Consider the following 17,775-nt stretch of genomic DNA (forward strand, 5'->3'; position numbering starts at 1 on the left):
AAAACCTCCGGGAACCTCCGGGAACCGCACGGAAACCTTGGGTGGGGCGCAAAGTCTCCAGAGGTTTCCGTTCAGGTTTCCTAAGTGGGACAGGGGCAATATAGGTCTATTCCCTGTGCTTGGGTATCTGACTCAGTGACGGGACCGTGTGACACAACAATGCCCATTATCTATTGCGGACAACATCTGACTCCGCCCTTTAGACAAAGCGGCCAATCAGCTCCAGTCCGCCTCTGACTTTGTTTACATGGCACCTAGCAACCATTCTCCCAGCCGACCAATCAGACGATGGGCCCCTCGCCATACTGTCGGGGGTATAAATAGCGCGACCGCCGGCGTCAGTCAGGCATTGTCGAAGGCTGCGGTGATCACCGGACATTATGGTAGGCTACGTGGTAGAACTCTGTGGGCAGCCGCGTTCCATGGAGACAGGCCCGGTTAACACAGTGACGTGCTCTGCCCCTGTCCCACTTAGGAAACCTGAACGAAAACCTCTGGAGACTTTGCGCCCCACCCAAGGTTTCCGTGAGGTTCCCGGAGGTTTTCGTCAGTCTCCCTGCCTGCTTCCACGACCTGCAACTTCCGGCAACCGCCTGCGACCTCCGGGAACCGCACGGAAACCTTGGGTGGGGCGCAAAGTCTCCAGAGGTTTCCGTTCAGGTTTCCTAAGTGGGACAGGGGCAGAAGGAGGGAATGGATGGAATGCGCCCGACACTAGTCGGTTGACTTTAAGCCCCGACCCACTTCATCTATCTCTCATATCATCAGCTTTTAAACTGATTCCTGGGATGGCAGGACTTTCATATGACGAAAGACTCGATAGACTCGGCTTGTACTCGCTAGAATTTAGAAGATTGAGGGGGGGACTTATAGAAACGTACAAAATTCTTAAGCGGTTGGACAGGCTAGATGCAGGAAGATTGTACCCGATGTTGGGGAAGTCCAGAACAAGGAGGTCACACAGTTTAAGGATAAGGAGGGAAGTCTTTTAGGACCGAGATGAGAAAAACATTTTTCACACAGAGAGTGGTGAATCTGTGGAACTCTCTGCCACAGAAGGTAGTTGAGGCCACAGTTCATTGGCTATATTTAGGAGGGAGTTTGATGTGGCCCTTGTGGCTAAAGGGATCAGGGGGTATGGAGGGAATGCAGGTACAGGATACTGAGTTGGATGATCATATTGAATGGCGGTGCAGGCTCGAAGGGCCGAATGGCCTACTCCTGCACCTATTTTCTATGTTTCTATGTGAGGTGGCAGGGAAGGCAGGGAGATGAAAGGGAGTGAGAGGGAATGCTACTCCTGCATCTATTTTCTATTATTTTGTTTCTATATCGATTTGTCCCCATCCGGTACTAATCCCGTGTTTCCCCCCCATCTCCAGCGCGAGTGTATTTCAATCCACATCGGCCAGGCTGGCGTCCAGATCGGCAACGCTTGCTGGGAGTTGTATTGCCTGGAGCACGGGATCCAGCCGGATGGACAGATGCCCAGCGACAAGACCATCGGGGCCGGCGACGATTCCTTCAACACCTTCTTCAGCGAGACGGGGGCGGGCAAGCACGTCCCGCGGGCCGTGTTCATCGACCTGGAGCCCACGGTGATCGGTAAGGTGGCAGGGCAAAGAATACTGATATGTTCTGCATTATCCAAATCCATGCCCTGACATGTGGGGAGGGTGCATGTTATGTGGCGCAGGTTAATTTTCCATTCCTGCTCCTCTTCCCCTGCAGATGAGGTGCGGACCGGCACCTACCGGCAGCTCTTCCACCCCGAGCAGCTCATTACTGGAAAGGAGGACGCGGCCAATAACTACGCCCGGGGCCACTGCTCCATCGGCAAGGAAATCGTGGACCTGGTCCTGGATCGCATCCGGAAAGTGGTAGGTGGACTTGCGATAATGTTTCCCAGAATTTCTCTATTACCACCGCAATTCCAGGAGTGTGTTTATGTCAAAAACAGGAAAGTAGACTATTATCTAAATGGTGGCCGATTAGGAAAAGGGGAGATGCAACGAGACCTGGGTGTCATTGTACACCAGTCATTGAAAGTAGGCATGCATGTGCAGCAGGCAGTGAAGAAAGCGAATGTTATGTTAGCATTCATAGCAAAAGGATTTGAGTATAGGAGCAGGGAGGTACTTCTGCAGTTGTACATGGTCTTGGTGAGACCACACCTGGAGTATTGCGTACAGTTTTGGTCTCCTAATCTGAGGAAATACATTATTGCCATAGAGGGAGTACAGAGAATGTTCACCAGACTGATCCCTGGGATGTCAGGACTTTCATATGAAGAAAGACTGGATAGACTCGGCTTGTACTCGCTAGAATTCAGAAGATTGAGGGGGGATCTTATAGAAACTTACAAAATTCTTAAGGGGTTGGACAGGCTAGATGCAGGAAGATTGTTCCCGATGTTGGGAAAGTCCAGGACAAGGGGTCACATTTTAAGTATAAGGGGGAAGTCTTTTAGGACCGACATTTTTCATACACAGAGAGTGGTGAATATGTGGAATTCTCTGCCACAAAAGGTAGTTGAGGCCAGTTCATTGGCTATATTTAAGAGGGAGTTATATGTGGCCCTTGTGGCTAAGGGGATCAGGGGGTATGGAGAGAAGGCAGGTACAGGATACTGAGTTGGATGATCAGCCATGAACATATTGAATGGCGGTGCAGGCTCGAAGGGCCGAATGGCCTGCTCCTGCACCTATTTTCTATGTTTCCACGTTTCTACGTTTCTACAAACACAATATGGGAACTTGTTCAACAAAAGCTATGCCCAGTTCACTTTCTCATTTTCTCCGCGGGAAAGGTGTTCTAACTATCTACCCTATCAATACACCTCGCATATGGTCTCCTCTCGCCCTCCGACGTACCGTAAAGGAAACAATCCAGATTTTCCAATCTCTACATAGAGCTAAATTCCTCCAATCCCGGTTTATTTCAGGTTAAATTCTTCCACACTCTTATGCCCCTGTCCCACTTAGGAAACCTGAACGGAAACCTCTGGAGACTTTGCGCCCCACCCAAGGTTTCTGTGCGGTTCCCTGAGGTTGCAGGTGGTTGCCGGAGGTTGCAGGTGGTTGCCGGAGGTTGCAGGTAGTGGAAGCAGGTAGGGAGACTGTTAAAAAAAACCTCCGGGAACCGCAAACAAACCTTGGATGGGACGCAAAGTCAGCAGAGGTTTCGGTTCAGGTTTCCTAAGTGGGACAGGGGCGTTACCTTCCTATCCTTCCTTTAATGGAGCAACCAGAACTGCACACAGTACCTAAAATATCCCCTTTCCAAAGTTAGATTACATTATTTATACGTCAAGCCCAATATCAGGTAGGCGTCCCTTGCTGTAACACGTCGGAGGCCGAATGCCTTTCCAAATTTCGAAAGTGATTTCGAAATGACATTGGATGGGAAATGTTCAGGAGGAACGCGAGGCAAATGGTTCGGGCCCAGACTGCCAAATATTTCTGCCTGTAGGTGTTGCGTGTAAATGCCTGAAGAGACGATGCCCCTCGATCAATCCAGTCCAATCTTTGTGCGCCCAATACTCAGTGGTAGTTGGGCAACGAACATCAGCAATGTCACATCCGGTATTCTATTCATGCTTTCTGGTTTCCTTCCCTCAGGCCGACCAGTGCACCGGACTCCAGGGGTTCCTCATCTTCCACAGTTTCGGCGGCGGCACCGGCTCGGGCTTCACCTCCCTCCTCATGGAGAGACTCTCCGTGGACTACGGCAAGAAATCCAAGCTGGAGTTTGCAATCTACCCGGCGCCGCAGATCTCCACCGCCGTGGTCGAGCCCTACAACGCGGTGCTGGTCACCCACTGCACCCTGGAGCACTCCGACTGCGCCTTCATGGTGGACAACGAGGCCATTTACGATGTGTGCCGGCGGAACCTGGACATCGAGCGCCCCACCTACACCAACCTCAACCGCCTGTTGGCGCAGATCGTGTCGTCCATCACCGCCTCGCTGCGCTTCGACGGCGCCCTCAACGTGGACCTGACTGAGTTCCAGACCAACCTGGTCCCCTACCCGCGCATCCACTTCCCGCTCGCCACCTACGCGCCCCTCATCTCGGCCGAGAAGGCTTACCACGAGCAATTGACGGTCGCGCAGATCACCAACGCCTGCTTCGAGCCGGCCAACCAGATGGTGAAGTGCGACCCCCGCCAGGGCAAGTACATGGCGTGCTGCATGTTGTACCGCGGGGACGTGGTCCCCAAGGACGTCAACGCTGCCATCGCCACCATCAAGAGCAAGCGCAGCATCCAGTTCGTGGACTGGTGTCCAACCGGGTTCAAGGTGAGTGAAGGGTTTGAGCCAAAACCGTGTGTACCTGGTGGAGGAGGGGATGGGCTCTGTTTGTCCGATTCCTCAGGTGAACGGCACGGCTAAAAATGTTAAATAGATGCCCCTGTATTCATCGACAATAATTGAACAAGCACCTCCCCCTCTCTCACCAGTGTGCCCTCCCTACTCAACACCCCAACGCATTGTAGTCATCCCATGGGAATGTTCCCACCGGTCCCAACATTTGCAGGAGACATCCTGTGCTGATGATGGCACAAGGGATGGAGGGGAGGGGGTGGATTTGAAGGAATTCATGTGCTTGGAGACGGTGGGGCGAAGTGTCTCTTTCTGCCGGGTGCCAGTGAGAATGCTCCAGGAAACATTGAGCTTCTGATAGGGGGCGGAAGTGAAGAATTGGGTTCATCACTAAATAGCCTGGTTCCACTTTGCAACGCGGGCAACAGAGGCTTTGCAGTTCACGGTGTTTACGCGGCGAATGGGTTGGGACGGGCTCGCATGTTGACGGGGGTCCAGGAATTGAAGTCCAATGTCTGCACTTTCCCTAGGTGGGCATCAACTACCAGCCCCCGACTGTGGTGCCGGGGGGCGACCTGGCCAAGGTACAACGCGCCCTCTGCATGCTGAGCAACACCACCGCCATCTCCATGGCCTGGACCCGCCTGGACCTCAAGTTCGACAAGATGTACGCCAAGCGGGCCTTTGTCCACTGGTACGTGGGAGAGGGGCTGGAGGAAGGGGAGTTCCAGGACGCGCGGGAGGACATGGCGTCGCTGGAGAAGGACTACCAGGAGGTGGCCCTGGACTCCTCCGAACTCCAAAGAGCAGGAGAGGAAGAGGGAGAAGAATAGATAATATTATTTGAAGTCAAATGTCACCTTTTATTTTAGAGAACATTTAGCAGTTAAAACTTTCAAGAATGTAAAACCAGGTATAATCATGAAAATAAATTAATGTGAAAGCGAGTTTCCAATAGTGTCCATTGTAACAGTTAAGAACACGAAAGGGTATTGACGGGCTTGGGGTTCAAATCGATTCGAGTTTATTGTCACCTACACAAATACCTCGTGGTTCAGTTATGCCTCTGTCCCACTTAGCAAACCTGAATGGTAACCTCTGGAGACTTTGCGCCCCACCCAAGGTTTCCGTGCGGTTCCCGGAGGTTGCCGGTGGTTGCCGGAGGTTGCAGGTAGTGGAAGCAGGTAGGGAGACTGACCAAAACCTCCGGGAACCTCCGGGAACCGCACGGAAACCTTGGGCGGGGCACAAAGTCCCCAGAGGTATCCGTTCAGGTTTCCTAAGTGGGACAGGGGCATTACAGTGAAGGTCTTGCTTACAGCACCGCGAGATAGCCACATAGAAGACAAATAATTGCCACCCAGGCGTTAACTATGAACACGTTGTGTAAATTGCATGTAGATTCAACGTTGTGTATAAAATGAGAACAACATTTTTCACACAGAGAGTGGTGAATCTGTGGAATTCTCTGCCACAGAAGGTAGTTGACGCCAGTTCATTGGCTATATTTAAGAGGGAGTTAGATGTGGCCCTTGTGGCTAAAGGGATCAGGGGGTATGGAGAGAAGGCAGGTACAGGATACTGAGTTGGATGATCAGCCATGATCATATTGAATGGCGGTGCAGACTCGAAGGGCCGAATGGCCTACTCCTGCACCTATTTTCTATGTTTCTATGTTTCTAACATTCTCTTGCACTCCAAAGGTCATTAAGAATATATCAAACATCGTTCACTTTTCCCTCAATACCTGCCCAAATGTGCCACTATGCACATCAATGCAATCTGCAGTCCGTCTGTCTTTTGTTATTTTTGTCTCGTTTGAGTGCAGTTTAAAGTGTTTTTTTTTATACTGGGTATGTGTGTGTGTGGGGGGGGGGGGGGGGGGTGGGGGGGGGGGGGGGGGACCTTTTCTCTGTCGAGTCTCCGTTGTCGTTGGGGCCGAGCACCGTGGAGCGGCCTCCAACCGGAACGACTTGGGGCTCCAGTCGCGGAGCCTGCGGACTTACTTACCATCGCGAGATTGATCCCTGGGATGGCGGGACTGTCATATGCGGAAAGATTGAAAATACAAGGCTTCGGAAGGATGAGGGGCGATCTTATAGAAACATATAAAATTATAAAAGGACTGGTCAAGCTAGATGCAGGAAAAATGTTCCCAATGTTGGGCGAGTCCAGAACCAGGGGCCACCGTCTTAGGATAAAGGGGAGGTCATTAAAGACTGAGGTGAAAAAAAAACTCTTTCTCCCAGAGAGTTGTGAATTTGTGGAATTGCCTGCCACAGAGGGCAGTGGAGGCCAAGTCACTGGATGGTTTTAAGAGAGAGTTAGATAGAGATCTAGGGGCTAGTGAAGTCAAGGGATATGGGGAGAAGGCAGGCACGGGTTATTGATAGGGGACGATCAGCCATGATCACAATGAATGGCGGTGCTGGCTCGAAGGGCCGAATGGCCTCCTGCTGCACCTATTTTCTATGTTTCTCTGTTTCTATGGATCGAAAAAATTTGCGCCATCTATTGGCCAATGCTCATATTACTTCAAGGGAGCCTAATTCCGTGTGCGGTCTATTAAAACCATATATATATACACACACACACACATTCATATATCTATCTATCTATATTTAAAACTCAGTGTGTGGCTGGCTGTGTGGCTGTGTGTGTTTCTGATTTGTGGCTGCCAGCCTTTGATTCGTTGCTACGCCAACATCAGACCCAGAAACGCCCTGATTTTTTCCATTTCGGTACAGATTTCACTTTTCATTCCATTTCATTCCAAGCATCCACTCCTCATTAAATTTCGTCGTGTTTATGTACACATTTTTAATAAAATCCTTCAACCCCCCCCCCCCCCCCCCGCCCCGAGATGCGGGCGCCAGGAGCCGTTATGGCCGCTGGCCAGCAGGAGGCTGCTGGCGCCCGCATCTCGCCTCAAAGACGCCATTTAAAAACAGCCGCACTGCTGATTCCTGAGCCGCTTGAGTTGGAGGACCACGTCTCCCGTGGGGGCTACGGGTAGGGCACGGCTGCGTTCGGGGAGCAGGCCCAACGGGTCTGCACTTGGTCGAGTATATAATTAAAAGTCTCATCTTGACCGCTTCCTGTCTGCGCTGTATATTGATTTTAGAAAAACCGCTACCATATATCGTTATGATTTTTGGCCATCTTACTCTCAGTCCTCCTCCGCTGAGCAGGCCCCGAGGTTTTTACATCGATGAAAAATAAAAAAGTTATGAGTGTTTAAAAAACCTTGAGACCCTCTCGCCTGTCAATCACCGCGATGGAGGTAACGCCCATGAAAATCTTCTCTAATTTTGCATACAAAATCTTGAAGTGAACTGTACAAACATTGCACAAGTACTCAATAACAGTTTGGATTTCTGAATGGCTATGTTGACCTTGTGGAAATGACCTAGCAGACGGGTCAAAAAATGCAGCATAGACACAAATTCCAGTGCTTCCATTTTCTGCAAAAGGTTGTTAGCTTGAAGCCTGGTATCACCTTTCACATTAATATCAGAGTACAAATGACCGAGGGCATTCTGTGTTATTGTACATCTTTTGAGTGGGGCACTGTCCGTGTTTTTCACTTCTTTAATTTTATTTTTAGTACGTTAAAAGTGTTAGTTGGGGGTCTAATCTTTTTATGTGTGTGTGTGGGAGGGGGGGGGGCTGTTTTTCAAGTCCCTACCTGGTCGGAGAGGTTGCTTTCCTCCGGGCAGCGCCTTCGACCTGTCCTCGCGGCCTACCAGCAGGGCCAGGAGCGGCGTTGCCTGAGGGGACCTGACCAGAACCTCGGCTTCGGCGGCGGCACAGCGCAGGTGCGCTATCGCGGAGCCCGGATCGCCGCGCTGGAACTCCGGTGAGCTGTGACCCGCCGAGAAAAAAACATCGCGGAGCTGCGGGTCTATGGAGCGGCCAGCTGCGGGCGGCGGCGCTGAAATTTAACATCGGGAGCCTGGGATCTCTCGCCGAGATCGCCAGTGGTGGAGCTCCGACCAGCGCGGCCTGTCGACTTCGTAAGCCGCGGTCTCCGGTAGGGAAGCGGTCGTTCCAGACATCCCAAGCCGCTGAGAGGGTTCTCCCGACGCCGGTGCACCATCACCCGGCGAGAGGGCCTGAAACATCGGACCTCCATGGCGGCGACTGTGGAGGCCGCAATAGGCCTGACCACGGGTGGACATGGGGATGGGGACTGGACTTTGTGCCTTCGCCCACAGTTGTGGGGGGATGTTTTTATGTTAAATTTCTTCTTCAATGTTATGTTGTATTTTTATTAGTGTGCTGCAAGGACACCTGAATTTCCCCTGAAAAGGGGATTAATAAAGGATTTATTATTATTATTTATTATTATTATAATATTATAATATTATTATAGCGCTGTAACTTTCCAAAACAGCTTCTGTGGCTTTTGCATGTGCCTCCCACATAGTACCCACATTTAGGCACTTTTGACTGAGGTTGCAAAAATGATTTTAGAACTGCCCATGTCTTTTTGGAGAATGAAAAGAAGGTATACATTTCATTGATAATTCCAAAACTGTTCACTGCATCAAGGCAGCAATCAACAGCCGAATTTAATGAGTGATTCCTGGGATCATTCTTGTAAACCTCCCGTGGACCATCACAATACTTCCTCAAAGGCCAAAGTCATCCACAGGCAAAGGGTAGAAGACCACTTCAATACCGCGGACACCAGAAGCATGTGGCAGGGTGTCAGGGACATCACTGACTACAAGAGCAGCCCCGCCTGCCCCCACAGTGATATCACACTGGCCAACGAACTAAACACCTTCTTTGCCCGGTTCGATACTGGCAACACCACCAGGTGTGGAATAACCCCGGCCATAGCGGAGGGACAGGCCTTAACACTGAGCACTCAGGAGGTACAGTGCGCTCTGCGTAGGATCACTCCACGCAAGGCTGCAGGCCCGGATGGTGTACAGGGAAGAGTATTAAAGGACTGTGCTGGACAGCTGGCGGAGGTATTCACGAGAATCTTCAATCTCTCTCTATCTCTGGCAACGGTCCCCAAGTGCCTGAAAACAGCCACCATAGTGCCGGTGCCGAAAAAGTCCAAAACCACCAACCTCAACGACTACCGGCCGGTTGCCCTGACTCCAATCCCTATGAAGTGCTTCGAAAGGCTGGTCCTCTCCCATATTAAATCCAGCATCCCTGCCTCACTGGACTCCCATCAATTTGCATACAGGGCAAATAGATCGACAGAGGATGCCATCTCTCTGGCCCTTCACACTGTCCTGACTCACCTGGACAGACAGGGCACGTATGTGAGGATGCTCTTCATTGACTATAGCTCTGCATTCAATACGGTCATCCCCACCAAGCTCACCACCAAACTCCACCAGCTAGGCCTCAGCTCACCGATATGCGCTTGGATCCTGAACTTTCTCACGGAGCGACCGCAGGCAGTGAGACTGGGCCCGCACCTGTCCTCCACCATCACCCTGAGCACCGGCACACCACAGGGTTGTGTACTAAGCCCCATGCTCTACTCCCTCTTCACTCACGACTGTGTCCCTGCATTCGACACCAACACCATCGTGAAGTTTGCAGACGACACAACAGTGATTGGGCTGATCACCAACGGTGATGAAACTAAATACAGAGCGGAGGTGCAGAACCTGGCGGACTGGTGCGCCAATAACAACTTGGCACTAAACACCTCCAAGACCAAGGAGCTGATTATTGACTTCAGGAGGTCCCATTCTGGAGAATACGCCCCAATCTCCATTTATGGGGAAAGTGTGGAGAGAGTGTCCAGCTTTAAGTTTCTGGGCACTCACATTTCAGAGAACCTCACATGGTCAACAAACACCGCCGCGCTGGTCAACAAGGCACAGCAACGACTGTTCTTCCTGAGGACATTAAAAAAGACTGGCCTGCCCCAACAGCTGCTGACAACCTTCTACCGCTGCACCACAGAGAGCATATTAACGTATGGCATCTCTGTGTGGTATCTCAGCTGCACGGAGGCGGAGAGGAGAGCTCTTCAGCGCGTCGTCAACAGAGCGCAGCGGATCATCGGGACAGAGCTACCAGCCTTGGAGGGCATCTACCACACGCGGTGCCTCAGGAAGGCCCTCAGCATCCATAAGGACTCATCACACCCCTGCCACGGTCTGTTTCAACTACTTCCCTCCGAAACCTCCAGACTCAGGAACAGTTTAATCCCAAGAGCTATAGCGGCTCTGAACCGGCCCTAATGAGTGCCCCCCCCCACCCACCCCCTTTGGACAGTCTCCCTCAGATGGTCACGTCAAGCAATTCAGCTTGTTTATTTATGTATTGTATTTATTTACCTTTCTTGTACATCAGTGGAGCTGCATACTAAATCTCGTTGCACTGACGTGCAATGACAATAAAATATATATTATTATTATTATTATTATTATTATTATTATTATATAGTGCCCAAAATTAGTGAGACACGACCTCGCACGCACAAAGCCATACTGCCTATCCAGAATCACCCGCCTTTTCGAATGCATCTATGGCCTCTCGTCCTAGACTCTCCCACTCGGTGGGCCGAAGGGCCCGTTTCCGCGCTGTATCTCCAAACTGAACTAGAAATCTGATCAGACAGGAGAGATATAATCTATGTTCCTACATTTTAGGACCGCCGGCAAATAGGTCAGGCTTTTCCCTCTCCCTTGTAGGGCCCCTACATATTGCCCGATGAAAGCTTCCTGAACACATTCGCCAAGCTCCACAACATCTAACCAGTTGGCACTATGGCAGTCCTAGTGTACATTGGGAAAGTTCAAATCCCATAGGACAACTGTTGCACCAGCATATGTGTTCCTCTAATTCCCATTGACTATTTGGGGACCTATAATCCAGTCGCAACAAGGCCATCACCTCCAGCTGTGACCTATCCCGTTGCTCCTGTTTAAAGCTCTTATTTAATTTTCCTCCCAATCAACAAGGTCTCTAAGGAGGCACAATCACAAATGCATTTTTCCAAATGATTTATTTTCAGACTTATAGTGCTAAAGCGAAATGTTATATTTGTAAAACTACCTACTAAAATGTTATGTATTCTGTAACGTAAAATATCACATTTGATTCAATGTTTAACTTTAAATAATATCGTCTATTCTTCCTCTGCTGCTCTCTCGAGATCGGAGGAGTCCATGGCCACCTCCTGATAGTCCTTCTCCAGCGACGCCATGTCCTCCCGCGCGTCCTGGAACTCCCCTTCCTCCAGCCCCTCTCCCACGTACCAGTGGACAAAGGCCCGCTTGGCGTACATCTTGTCGAACTTGAGGTCCAGGCGGGTCCAGGCCATGGAGATGGCGGTGGTGTTGCTCAGCATGCAGAGGGCGCGTTGTACCTTGGCCAGGTCACCCCCCGGCACCACAGTCGGGGGCTGGTAGTTGATGCCCACCTGCGGGGGATGGACAGAGAAAACATAGGATTTGAATTCGTGGGGCCCTTTTATCTCAACGTGAATCATGTGAGATTGTCCCAACTCTCAGCCGCGGGACAGATGCAACGCTTTGTTTCACCGCAGGATGGCGCTGTAAGGCGGGAGGGACGCAACTAGGAATTGATGCAATTATTTAGAAACATAGAAAATAGGTGCAGGACGAGGCCATTCGGCCCTTCGAGCCAGCACCGCCATTCATAGTGATCATGGCTGATCGTCCGCTATCAATAACCCGTGCCTGCCTTCTCCCCATATCCCTTGACTCCACTAGCCCCTAGAGCTCTATCTAACTCTCTCTTAAATCCATCCAGTGACTTGGCCTCCACTGCCCTCTGTGGCAGGGAATTCCACAAATTCACAACTCTCTGGGTGAAAAAGTGTTTTCTCACCTCAGTCTTAAATGACCTCCCCTTTATTCTAAGACTGTGTGTGGCCCCTGGTTCTGGACTCGCCCGACATTGGGAACATGTTTCCTGCGTCCAGCTTGTTCAGTCCTTTTATAATTTTATATCTTTCTTTCAGAATCCCCTCATCCTTCTAAACTCCAGTGAATACAAGCCTAGTCTTTACAATCTTTCCTCATATGACAGTCCCGCCATCCCAGGGATCAATCTCGTGAACCTACGCTGCACTGCCTCAATCACAAGGATGTCATTCCACAAATTAGGAGACCAAAACTGTACACAATACTCCAGATTTACTTCCATTATCACCAAAAGTGAAACTTTTCGTGGAGTATTCTATATGAAGGAATACGGTAAAATGTTCGAATTCTTCCCATGGGATCACTACCGTCTCCGCGCACAACAATCCCAACTATTCCATCTAACCCCAGCTCCTTCGATGGCGCCCCCTTCAGGGTTGTGCCTAACATGTGCTATTGAGGCGTGGACTCAAGGATTGTGGTGAGAAAATGCCCAAGGAATATTCCATTGGTTGTAGTGTATTGTATTGTATTGTATTGTATTGTATTCAAATTTATTGTCATTGTCTCAGTTAGAGACAACGAAATGAATTTCCCTCACAGGCAGTATCATAAAAATAAAAATAAATAAATAATAATAAATAATAAAACATATTAAAATTAAATAGAATTTTTAAAAAAGCACAAAGAGTGAAAGTCCACGACACAACATAACACAGTGGCACCAAGGTGAGGAAGGCACCATAGTCCAGCCAGCCTCCCCTCCGTTCTTCCCAGATGTTCACTCGTGGTCGAGGCCTTCCTAGCACCCGCAGTCGCCGCCCTGGGTGGCCCGATGTTCAGGCCCTCACGCCGGGCTGGTTGAACGCCGACGCCGAACCCCGACGGTGAACATCCTCCTCCTCAGCGGCCCGGACCTCCAGATTAGCCGCCTCCCGCAGCCGGAATCCGCAGCCCCCGAGTCCGCAGCTCCCGAACTCCCGAGTCCGCAGCCCCCGAGCTCCCGAGTCCGCAGCTCCCGTGTCCGCAGCTCCCGAGCTCCCGAGTCCGCAGCTCCCGAGTCAGCAGGCCGAGCCGGGCAGAGTCGCAGGACCCCGCGCTGTCCATCAGCGCCGCCCGCGTTGGGGGCTCCGCAAACCGCAGCTCCATGATGTGGGTGCCGCAGGCCCAGCACTCCGGGCTCCAGACGGCGATCCCCGGTAAGGCATCGCCAGCCCCGCGATGTATCAGCGCTGTCCCGCCGCTGCTCGAGCTCTGGTCGATCCCGGCAGGAAAGGCCGCACCAATCCAGTAGGTAGGCCGCTGGGGGGGGGGGGGGGGGGGGGGCGAGGACGCGACTCGTATAATAGTCGCGTCTTCACCAGGAAGCGACTGAAGGACGGTATCCCCCGCACCGTGCCCTCTTCCCCCACATAAAAACACAAAAAAAACACAAAAAAACACACTTTTACATAACTAAATAAACAAAAAACAAAAAGATACCGGGCTGTAGGTGGAGGCTGCTGGCACCAGCGCCACCGGAAGTACAACATGCTGGATCAGGATGGTTTGGGTTATTGAGTATGAAGTGCGAAGTTGTTTTATGCCCACTTCTTGTGAATGAAAGACGGGACGTCTATTGAACAGGTAAAAAATGCACCATTCTCTTGGGGTATCGCTTTTCAGAAGGCAATGTCCCATGTTTCCATTGGGGCATCTTATCCTTACCCCTCCACTCACCTTGAACCCGGTCGGACACCAGTCCACGAACTGGATGGAGCGCTTGGTCTTCATGGTGGCGATGGCGGCGTTGACGTCCTTGGGCACCACGTCCCCGCGGTACAACATGCAGCACGACATGTACTTGCCCTGGCGGGGGTCGCACTTCACCATCTGGTTGGCCGGTTCGAAGCAGGCTTTGGTGATTTTGGCGACAGTCATCGGCACGTGGTAAGCCTTCTCGGCCGAGATGAGGGGCGCGTAGGTGACGAGCGGAAAGTGGATGCGCGGGTAGGGGACCAGGTTGGTCTGGAACTCAGTCAGGTCCACGTTGAGGGCGCCGTCGAAGCGCAGCGAGGCGGTGATGGACGACACGATCTGCGCCAACAGGCGGTTGAGGTTGGTGTAGGTGGGGCGCTCCATGTCCAGGTTCCGCCGGCACACGTCGTAAATGGCCTCGTTGTCCACCATGAAGGCGCAGTCGGAGTGCTCCAGGGTGCAGTGGGTGACCAGCACCGCGTTGTAGGGCTCGACCACGGCGGTGGAGATCTGCGGCGCCGGGTAGATGGAAAACTCCAGCTTGGATTTCTTGCCGTAGTCCATGGAGAGTCTCTCCATGAGGAGGGAGGTGAAGCCCGAGCCGGTGCCGCCGCCGAAACTGTGGAAGATGAGGAACCCCTGGAGTCCGGTGCACAGATCGGCCTAGGGGAAGGAAAGAGAAAGCCATTGTAAGAGTGACATATAGCCTTTGTATATGACGTTACTGAGTTATCTGACTACGGAAGATGCCACTATGGCTACTGAGCGTCATTGTCTATTCGGGAACTTGCACCCATCACGTACAGGCCATTCCGGGCAGCATTCGTGGCCCGACCCATTTGCCTGTATTTGTCCCACATCTGCCTTAACTCCTCCTCCCCATAGATGTGGCCAAATGTCTTCCGAAAGTCGGATGTGTAACCGGGCTCTGACGGGCAACAGCAAAGGCGCCGCATCTTAACTCGAGGTTGAAATGTCAGTAAAGTAATCCAACTTTAGTTAGGCCGCATTTGGAGTAACATGTGCAGGTTTGGTTGTTCCACAGCGGATCAGCTGTGGCGGCTCAGAAGAGGTTTAGCAGATTGTCGCCTGGGATTAGCTCTGCGAATAGGGTGAACACATTTCGATTGTTTTCTCTGGAACGTATAAGGAAGTACTAAGTTGACATATTCACATATTCTGTTGTGCTGCAGCAAGTAAGAGTTTCATTGTCCCATCCGGGACATATAGAAACATAGGCAGAAACATAGAAAATAGGTGCTGGAGTAGAGGCCATTCGGCCCTTCGAGCCTGCACCGCCATTCAATATGATCATGGCTGATCATCCAACTCTGTATCCCATCCCTGCCTTCTCTCCATACCCCCTGATCCCTTTAGCCACAAGGGCCACATCTAACTCCCTCTTAAATATAGCCAATGAACTGGCCTCAACTACCTTCTGTGGCAGAGAATTCCACAGATTCAACACTCTCTGTGAAAAATGTTTTTCTCATCTCGGTCCTAAAAGATTTTCCCCTTATCTTTAAACTGAGACCCTTGTTCTGGACTTCCCCAACATCGGGAACAATCTTCCTACATCTGGCGTGTAAGTTTCTATAAGATTCCCCCCTCAATCTTCTAAATTCTAGCGAGTACAAGCCGAGTCTATCCAGTCTTTCTTCATATGAAAGTTTTGCCATCCCAGGAATCAGTCTGGTGAACCTTCTCTGTACTCCCTCTATGGCAATAAAACACTCTTCACCCTTGACTCTTGACTCTTGAAGAAGTATGTACAAGCATGTGAGGCACAGATATGTTAGATAGTCAGAACCACTTTCCCAGGGTGGAACTGTCAAAGACGAGAGGGCATAAGTGAAAGGGCGATAATTTAAAGGCGATATGCGGGAGTGGTTTTTGCACACACAGAGAGTGGAGGGTTTTGTCTTTACACGGTCAGACTAGTTTCTGAGACAGGGAGACGCGACTGGAAGTGGTGTATTGAGGGAGAAATTCCGGAAGCTCTATTGCAAATCCACCTACCACTTTCCGGATGCGATCCAGGACCAGGTCCACGATCTCCTTGCCGATGGAGCAGTGGCCCCGGGCGTAGTTATTGGCCGCGTCCTCCTTTCCAGTAATGAGCTGCTCGGGGTGGAAGAGCTGCCGGTAGGTGCCGGTCCGCACCTCATCTGCAGGGGAAGAGGAGCAGGAATGCAAAATTAACCTGCGCCACATAACATGCACCCTCCCCACATGTCAGGGCATGGATTGGGATAATGTAGAACATATCAGTACTCTTCGCCCTGCCACCTTACCGATCACCGTGGGCTCCAGGTCGATGAACACGGCCCGCGGGACGTGCTTGCCCGCCCCCGTCTCGCTGAAGAAGGTGTTGAAGGAATCGTCGCCGCCTCTGATGGTCTTGTTGCTGGGCATCTGTCCATTCGGCTGGATTCCGTGCTCCAGGCAATACAGCTCCCAGCAAGCGTTGCCGATCTGGCACCCGGCCTGGCCGATGTGGATTGAAATACACTCACGCTGGAGGGGAGGAGAAATACAAGAAGACAATATTTACAATGACAGATTATTGACACCAGAGGGACTGGGGCCGTAACAGATGACGGATAACCTATCCCTTCCCAAATGTAGTTCTGTAGATATTTTCCTCCACACCCCGTCCGCCAATAAATGCACACTAGAACTAGGGGACATAGTTGCAGAATAAGGGGGGGCTCTTTTAAAACTGAGATGAGGAAGAACTTCTTCACCCAGAGGGTGGTTAATTTATGGAATTCACTGCCCCAGGGAGCAGTGGAAGCAGAAACGTTAAATATATTTAAGACTAAAATAGATGGTTTTTTAGCTGCCAAGGGGATAAGGGGCTACGGGGAGAGGGCAGGGATATGGACCTAGGTATGGTTAGTATAGTAAGACCTGAGTGATCTCCTGGACAAGTGTCGATCGCCTGGATTGGGGTCGGAGAGGAATTTCCCGGATTTTTTTCCCGAATTGGACCTGGGTTTTTATCCGTTTTTTTGCCTCCCCCAGGAGATCACGAGGTTCTTGGGGTGGAGAGGGGTGATAGCGGTATAAAGGGGAGGGTAGTGTCTTGTGTTCTGTGTCTTGTGTCTACTGTTTGTGGGTAAGTGTGTCTGTTTAGTGTTCAGCCATGAGCGAATGGCGGTGCGGGCTCGACGGACCTGGTGGTCTACTCTCGCACCTGCTTTCTATGTTTCTATGTTAAAAGCGAATGGTATGTTGGCATTCATAGCAAAAGGATTTGAGTATACGAGTAGTGAGGCTCTACGGCAGTTGTACAGAGTATTGCGTATAGATATGGTCTCCCAATCTGAGGAAAGACATTCTTGCCATAGAGGGAGTACAGAGAAGGTTCACCAGACTGATTCCTGGGATGTCAGGACTTTCATATGAAGAAAGACTGGATAGACTCGGCTTGTACTCGCTAGAATTTAGAAGATTGAGGGGGGATCTTATAGAAACTTACAAAATTCTTAAGGGGTTGGACAGGCTAGATGCAGGAAGATTGTTCCAGATGTTGGGGAAGTCCTGAACAAGGAGACGCAGTTTAAGGATAAGGGGGAAATCTTTTAGGACTGAGATGAGGAAAACATTTTTCACACAGGGAGTGGTGAATCTCTGGAATACTCTGCCACAGAAGGTAGTTGAGGCCACAGTTCATTGGCTATATTTAAGTGGGAGTTAGATGTGGCCCTTGTGGCTAAAGGGATCAGGAGGTATGGAGAGAAGGCAGGGACAGGATACTGAGTTGGATGATCAGCCATGATCATATTGAATGGCGGTGCAGGCTCGAACGGCCGAATGGCCTCTACTCCTGCACC

The 17,775-nt window shown here is 51.0% G+C and overlaps 2 protein-coding genes across 2 annotated transcripts; one reads left to right on the top strand and one right to left on the bottom strand.

The window, feature by feature from the left end:
• The first annotated feature begins 1,430 nt into the window (after positions 1-1,430).
• LOC116967537 (tubulin alpha-1B chain-like) lies at positions 1,431-5,158 on the top strand. The gene is made up of 4 exons (XM_033014168.1): positions 1,431-1,605; positions 1,732-1,880; positions 3,621-4,301; positions 4,856-5,158. The coding sequence occupies exons 1-4, from the start codon at positions 1,485-1,487 to the stop codon at positions 5,156-5,158; spliced, it is 1,254 nt and encodes a 417-aa protein (XP_032870059.1). The 5' UTR covers positions 1,431-1,484.
• Positions 5,159-11,439: 6,281 nt separating this feature from the next.
• Positions 11,440-16,366, bottom strand: LOC116967577 (tubulin alpha chain-like). Its single transcript, XM_033014193.1, has 4 exons — positions 16,231-16,366; positions 15,956-16,104; positions 13,919-14,599; positions 11,440-11,733 (listed from the first exon to the last, which is right to left on the bottom strand). The coding sequence occupies exons 1-4, from the start codon at positions 16,349-16,351 to the stop codon at positions 11,440-11,442; spliced, it is 1,245 nt and encodes a 414-aa protein (XP_032870084.1). The 5' UTR covers positions 16,352-16,366.
• Between the last annotated feature and the right edge of the window lie 1,409 nt (positions 16,367-17,775).

The sequence above is a fragment of the Amblyraja radiata genome, chromosome 40 (assembly GCF_010909765.2).
Source record: "Amblyraja radiata isolate CabotCenter1 chromosome 40, sAmbRad1.1.pri, whole genome shotgun sequence".
In the NCBI taxonomy this organism is placed as follows: Eukaryota; Metazoa; Chordata; class Chondrichthyes; order Rajiformes; family Rajidae; genus Amblyraja; species Amblyraja radiata.

Bases quoted from the DNA above. Each gene is read 5' to 3' on its own strand.
- LOC116967537 (XM_033014168.1), top strand. From the start codon at position 1,485: ATGCCCAGCGACAAGACCATCGGGGCCGGCGACGATTCCTTCAACACC. The intron at 1,881-3,620 runs GTAGGTGGACTT...TCCTTCCCTCAG, and splicing joins TGGATCGCATCCGGAAAGTG to GCCGACCAGTGCACCGGACT. The intron at 4,302-4,855 runs GTGAGTGAAGGG...CACTTTCCCTAG, and splicing joins GGTGTCCAACCGGGTTCAAG to GTGGGCATCAACTACCAGCC.
- LOC116967577 (XM_033014193.1), bottom strand. From the start codon at position 16,351: ATGCCCAGCAACAAGACCATCAGAGGCGGCGACGATTCCTTCAACACC. The intron at 16,105-16,230 runs GTAAGGTGGCAG...CTTCCCCTGCAG, and splicing joins CCTGGAGCCCACGGTGATCG to ATGAGGTGCGGACCGGCACC. The intron at 14,600-15,955 runs GTAGGTGGATTT...TCCTTCCCCTAG, and splicing joins TGGATCGCATCCGGAAAGTG to GCCGATCTGTGCACCGGACT.